Source organism: Aythya ferina (genome assembly GCF_964211825.1).
Source record: "Aythya ferina genome assembly, chromosome: 11".
In the NCBI taxonomy this organism is placed as follows: Eukaryota; Metazoa; Chordata; class Aves; order Anseriformes; family Anatidae; genus Aythya; species Aythya ferina.
In genome coordinates this window covers 18,531,961-18,539,239 of record NC_140307.1, presented here as the reverse complement: position 1 = coordinate 18,539,239, position 7,279 = coordinate 18,531,961, and the positions used below count along the sequence as shown (strand labels likewise).

At 37.8% G+C, this 7,279-nt stretch overlaps 1 protein-coding gene across 2 annotated transcripts in view; it reads right to left on the bottom strand.

The window, feature by feature from the left end:
• Window positions 1-4,091: 4,091 nt before the first annotated feature.
• Window positions 4,092-7,279, bottom strand: part of NEDD4 (NEDD4 E3 ubiquitin protein ligase) — a 54,632-nt gene continuing 51,444 nt past the window's right edge. For both annotated transcript variants that reach the window (XM_084532009.1, XM_084532008.1), the window contains 2 exons: window positions 5,960-6,032; window positions 4,092-5,882 (listed from right to left, as the gene is read on the bottom strand). In XM_084532009.1, the coding sequence (XP_084388135.1) occupies window positions 5,780-5,882; window positions 5,960-6,032 (176 nt within the window). In that variant the 3' untranslated portion in view covers window positions 4,092-5,779. The remainder of the gene's footprint in view (window positions 5,883-5,959; window positions 6,033-7,279) is intronic.

Here is a 7,279-nt window from a genome sequence, read left to right as displayed (position 1 = left end):
ACAGTATGAAGAATGACAGACAACAAACAAACAAACAAACAACAAAAAAAAAAAACTAGCTTTAACAATCTACACTATTTTTGACCACACAAGAAATGAAGAAATGTGTGGTCAAATGTAAAACACAATAAAATGAAATGAAAACACTATTTAAAAACACACATCTTCAGTTTTAAATATTTCATATGTGTTTTAGTATGTTCTCATTCTAATGATGTAATTTCCACTCTGGGGACTTGATAAAAGTATCATGTATTTACTAAGTAACGTTTAAGCTACACTGGAGAGAAAAGAAAAAAAAAAAAAAGAAAAAAAAAAAAAAGAACAAAAGAAAAAAGGAAATCTGTGCTGATCCAGGTCACGTTTCATGCTGAAGGTATGCCAGAGACTTCTGTGGATTTCCATGAGACACAAACAGATTTTGGTAAAGACAGTCAATTAGTGAAACAGCACCACAACTGTGGTATGGATTTACAGAGTAAATCAAACCCCCAAGCAGCTGGTAGTTTGCAAAGTAAGTTTATGTATGAAACAATGAAGTTAGAGAGGAGAAAAACAGGGTAAAGAAGGAAAATCATTTGCCTACGTTCGATGCATGATATACTTAACCATGTCTCTAGTTAAAAATAAAAAGTTTATACATTAGATACGACTCGTTAATACTATTCAAACATTTTAAGTCACGTCTCCTTCAAGTAGCACACGTGAAGCCTCAGTTGCACTTCAAATAAATTGTTTTAGCCTCCTAAGAACCCACAGTTCTGCCTCACGATGCAGTAAGAATGCTGAGGTTACGGATGATCACACCACTTGATAAAAAATGAAAGATCTGAGATAATAAAAACCTAGCATAAAAAGAGATGAGTTTTGAAAGAGAAAAAATAAATACAAAAAAAAATCCCTCCCCAAATACTAAGTTACTGTTGGATATTTCTTATTCACACTTAAAGCCTCATTTCTGTAACACCACAACACAGAACATTTACACATATATAACAATCCTTAGAGTAAATGAGAAATTTAGAGAAAGACAATTCTAGAGAAAGACCAAAATACCAAAAGTCAATACAAATCAAATTACTGATATAGATTGAAAATCTAAGAAAACCTCACTCACAGTAGTGAGTAAAAACCTTGCCTATGTAGAGCTTTGAATTAAAACCAGTTTATACCACAAGCCCTGTGCATTTCTTAGTTGAGCTTATTTTGTACTTTATTTTATTTTAAGCTAAATAATTTAGTTGTTTGCATTACATTTATTTATTCAGGCTTAACACTAAACAAAGTTAATACAGATACACCAGTTGCTATATAACTATAGTAACTAACAAACAAATTTCACCAGTCATCCTGGTTAAACACTGAAACAAATGGTTCAACTGAGCCAGAAAAGTTAAGCTCCTGAAAAATTTGTAAGAGGTTTTATACTGTGCTTGGAACAGCTAACCACATCTTGTAAGAAGATTGCTGTATAAATCACTTTCCCGTTCCACTTCAGGTAACAGGAATCAGATTTTCTCTTCCTATTGATGGGATATCAAAACCAGGATAAAAATAATAATAATGGGATAGGAATTATTAAAAATATCGTGTGTGCATCCTTCCCAGTCCAGCACTCCCTCAGGCGCGGCGGCAGGCGCCATCTTGCGGCCTGGCGCCCAGCGCTGCCGGGCCTCCATTTGGCGGCGAGCGGCCGCCCCGGGCCGTGGGCAGCAGGAGCTGGGGGGAGGCGGCCGAGCTCGGGCTCTGCGTGTTGCTAAAAACCAGTCAAACAGACGAGGTAACGACTGCTGAGGAAGGAAGGCATCAGCCAGGGGGCTCAGCATCATTCCACAAGGAAAAGGTCAAGATTCTTAGCCGTGTTTTTCAGATTCTATTAAAATCGGTTTGAATCTGTAATTCTTTGCAGAAGCCGCTATCAATGACAGTGAACACTACTGCTTACAGCTTGCACCCTTGGCGAAGCCCAGAAAAAAATATCAGAAACACCTACTGATTTTCAGGGCACTGTTTAAATTTAAGTAAGAGAAACCATTCCTTTCACAGCCATCCTATCCCTTGCTTCATGCTCCATCCTCTGCATCTTGCTCAAGTCTTCCATTAAAAGATCTTTACAAATTTATGCTTCTTCATCAAATCCGCACTTTGTAAATATCAACACTCTATACTTTTATCAATGGATTGGTATATTTAGCTCAAACCTATCTGGGAAATGTTTTCTGCCTATCATCTGGCACTGTTGGGCGTTAGATGTAAAGGAATTGTGAACAAAGGTGGTGAACGTACAAGGAAGCAGTTTAGGTGTAATCTGTAATGCTCTGGTAAGGGGGCTGCAGCTGACACACAGACCCATACCTGGAAGTGTTTCTGGTGACAAAATTTCCTAAGTGTTCACAGTGGTATCTTTAGAGTCACCCTCCAAAAATCCGAGTGCATGTTTCAGGGAACGTGGATGTGTCAAGTACAAAGGGACAGGCAGCAGATCCAGCACAGTATTGCCCCGGTTGGTCAATCCAGCACCTTTTTTTTTTCTGCCAACCCTCCAGAAACGTCCCAGATTCCCTGCATCCCCATGTGGTGGCCTTCTCACAGAGGTTAAAGAACCTAGTCTCCTGTAAAAGCCACGGTTTGCAATCTTAGGACTCCATGAGATGCTTCAAGACAACAGTACCCAATTCCTTATGACAATTGGGTGACCTAGACCAACTCTTCACCAGGATATTATTACCCATAGGGATGTCTTTTCAGATCCAGAACACAAGGCTCTGTAGCAGCAGCCTCTTGTCCTTTCTGAAGATCTCCATGCATCCAAGCACCCGCAGCCATATGAGCTGTCACATTGTTCCTTGTTTTTATCTTGTGCCTGCATTCCCCTGGTCTCTCCCTGCCTACCTGCACTTGTGTTCAGGCACCAGAGCTGGGTTGCTTTCAGGCTGTGGCGTCCTCCAGAAGGGCTGTGTCCCACCACCCTGCCTCAGTACTTAGCATCGTTGATCCTGTTCTCACACTTAATCGGCTGTTATTACCATCCCTCAACAAACCTACTTTAAAGCCTGCAGCAAGGGACTCTTCACCTTCTGTTACCCACCACTTATCAGTGTGAACACTTGGTTCAGGCCCAGCTGGCTACAAACCCTCCCCTAACATGTTCCTTTCTTAGTCTGTAACAGCACCAAAACAATTCTGACAATTCATACCTTAGGGTGGAGAAAAAACCTTTCTTCTGCTGCCAGAAATCACACGCTTCCAGCTTTGCCCATCTTGGGAATCTCCATCCAGTACCTGCCCACCTATGACTTCCAGCTGCCCCTTCTTACTCTCACTGCATGGTTTGCTCATCTGCCTCCACAAGGTCTTTGTGAAGACCTTGGTGATGTCCTGCTGTTCATCCTCCCTGATGCTGTGAAGTCTGCTTACTTCTCCTATAGCTCTTCTATTGGGCAGCTCAGCACCTTGCCCACAGCACAGCTCCTGTGGGTAAGGCCAGCGAGTCCTCAGCTCCCAGAAGAGGCACCAGGCACTCCATGGCAGCAGCATCCTGCCCCAGGAGCCCCCTCCCTCTGGCACACCAGGGTGCTTTCCATGGCTGGCATTGGAGACCATGTCCTGTGGCACATCCCCAACACTACTGGGCAGTCCGTGCTGTTTAGGACCAGAGTTTTGGGCCCTTTTCTTTGCCCTGCTGCACTCACCACTGATGTCTGTCAGCTGTGTGCTTGTGACCAGCTGAGAAGGGTGTTCCCACAGCAGGTGAACAGGGCCAGACAATCAGCTGGAGTTTCTGTGGGGAATCCACCTTTGCCTTTCTGCTGTGTAGTGTTTCTAGGCTGACAATACAATGAAGGCTTGCAGTTAGCTACAGTTTTTATAAAAATATTTCTTTAATTTTTCAAAGATTCCATGTCCAGGAGCAGAATGCAAGGAAACACTGTTTCTGCACCTCAACAGCTACATAAATGCAGTACTTTATTATGGTGGAACTACTGCCCGTAATGTACTTATCAGTACTAAAAAATAAATAAATAAATAAATAAATCAATTCCTTTTAGTTCAAGACTAGTGACTTGCACTTCAAATAACCAAGCCACAACTTATTAGAATAAACTTTTATTTACTGCTCTCAGGATCCTTATTTTATACTTTAAAGTATGCAACAAATACTGCTACATTCAAATCTATACAGATTTACTGATATATCATTCATGTTTTTACAAAACTGCATATAGATTTGGGAAATCTGTATAAGTTACCTCTATTTACATGTAGTATTCTCAGCTCTAACAACCTAGTCAAAGAATAAAACCAAGTGGGATTTTAAATATCCCGTAAGACCCATTATGTTTGTTACATAATTTACATACTTTTAATAGAGATGTGCTACACGTCCTTCTTGCATATTTGTAAAGACTGTGACTAAACAGAAATTTGCTGGCCAAAGCTAGGTACTGTCATATCCTCAGATCATATTGGTAACAAAATGTTCAAAGTAGAGCAAGACAGGTATATAATTTTTTTCTTTTAGAACCAAGTTGGCAATTCGTTTTAACCAGCACTTGCTCAAAAAAAAAAGTTAAAATTAATACAAAAAAAGTCCACATTTACAAAAGAAATCAAACTGATATTTATATGACAAATTGATCTACAATAAATTGCACATTGTTGGTTATGACTTTGGTTATACTGTATTAACAAGTTTGGTTTCTAGACTAACAGTGGAGAAAAAATATAAAAACGCAGCTATAGAAACTAGCATAACCTGTAAACATATTACAGAACCAAATTCTGCCCCTGGTTACATGTGCATAACCACTGTACAGTTCTGAGAAGTTTGCACATATCAGACTGCTGAACTTGGCCCAGAAAACCCTGTAAACATGTTCTTTATTGTTATGTAGTGCAATACTGCAAGAATGGATAATAAAGGCCTCTAACTACCAGTAACTAATACTCTGTGATACTCATAAAAATTTTGCTTTAAGATTAATTTGTTGCAAAAAGGCTGAATTGAAAACATTATCCATCATTGAACTACAAATTTATCCAAAAAAAGTGATGAACACTCAATAAACCAATGACAGTATACAAATTCAGACAAAAAAAGGATATAATTTCTCATTACAAATCAGACTTATGCTGCTTGTGTCTTATAAAAAGTCCTGATTTTGTTACAGTTCTAACAAAAGCAAGATAGAAACAAATTTTTTTAAAAATGTAAGCAAGAAAGTGTTCTGCAAACTGATAGCTGATGATGCAAATAAATGCTTTACAATGTTTTACCTAATATGCTGAATTATAAGGTGCTTTGGACAGATCTGTAGCAAACAGCCTGAAGCAGCACAGATGATGATATTGCATTACACAAAGTGTGTGTGTATTTTTAACTGATTAATAATTTCAGTTGTTTCTCTTAAAGCAGCAATTCAAATTTACAACCTCTGCAAAGATTTCTTCACAGTTTTACTTCAGTAGTTTACTGCAGGACAGTCTGTCAAATACTGTAAGAGGCAACTGCTTAAAAACATTTTAGTTTTTGACTTACTTGGTACTGGCCCATCCAATGTATGTACTGTAGTTATCAGCAAAGTACACAAAATTGTGGAAATGGCAATATGCATTTTCAAAAGTTAGTGTTTTTTTAATACTTATTTTACAAGTGATATTATGAAGATTTAATATCCACGTGGCTAAATACAACGGTAGTCCCTGGAAAATTCAAATCTGTTTGTAAACCCTTAAAATGAAGTTGCAGCACTGGACCGATACGATTTTTGTCTGTGGCTTAATCAACCCCATCAAAACCCTGAGTATTTTCAATTGCTAGAAGAAGTTTATCCCATAAATCTTCAAAGGAGTCATAAGGAGGCAAATCCAAGCGATTAAAGCTGAAAAACAGAAGAAAACTCTTTAAGTATTTTTACTGCTGACTTACAGACATAGTTTACCTAAATTGAATACTCACCAGGTATGAGCTCTTGGCAGTTTTTCTGGGGTACCCCACTGTTCAACTGTAAACAATTGTGGTCCATTTGAACCTGCAGGGAAGAGTACTTCAATTCTCACCTGATTATAAGATTCTTTTCTTAATCATTAGAAATTCAAATTATGAAATATATTGTTATTTTGTCATCCAATTCTGACTTTAGTACAGGAACTACCTGTGTGAATCAAATGCAGTGTATACAATGGTCATCAATCCCAATTTACTGATACTTATAATTATTTCTTGCTACATCTTAATTTCAAGAGACTTTGACACTTTTAACTCCAAAGTCTAAGAGCTAAAAGTGTATGTATCTAAAGTATAAAGTATACTATAAAGTATAAAGTATACTATAAAGTGTCTAGCATTGAAAATTTTACACAGAAGAGAGTTCTATAAACACATTTTTATAAATATATATTTTTTCATGTAAAAATTTAGACATGTTTATCATAAAGTGCCAAGCTTTAAAACCTGGCAGAAATTATTTGGTATCTACCTTTACCTAGGCAACAGCAGAGCCAACTGAGAACTTTCTGAAATGCAGAGACCGTACATGTGACTCCAGAGATGTAGATAGGCACCTGAGAGAACTTGTGGCTAGCAGCTGTAGCTTCTGCTACACCTGTGTCTTCAGCAAGTGTCTTACAGCATGTCATAACTGAAAGTTTCTTCAATCTATCAACTAGCCCCAAGTGGATACAAAGGGTATTTTGTAACCACTTCCTTAAGATGTTGAGAGCATTTGTGTGTCTGAAAAAAGACCATGTAATACCAAATCACTGCTTTGTCAGAGAACAGGAGATGATCTCTGACGCTGTGTACTATTCTACAAGGAGACCACGAATACAAATAGGAAGCTCCCAAGAAAGGAGCCCTCTGCCTCTAAAATGGAAGATGTGAAACGTTTCAGATGAGTAGTAGTAATGACAGCTGATGTATATGGCTAAAGGTACTCTACACAACACCTACAAAGTATTTCAGGTTTAGAATTCAGATTGTTACCTTTCTTTTTTTCATGACTCCTCCAAAATGCTTTTTTTTTTTTTTTTGACTATAGAAGTTACAATTAGCAGTTCAAAAAGATTTCATTTGTGGTTTTATGAAGAAATGAAAAAAAGAAGTGTATACATAATACACTTCAATACAATATACAATAAGACGTGTATTCATAATAAAATGAAATGATAATGCTAATAACAAATATACACAGTATACCATTAATAAATAAGGTTACTGCACACAAAGTTGCAGAAGTAGATTTGGAAGATATTAGCCAACACATATCAAAAAAAATAA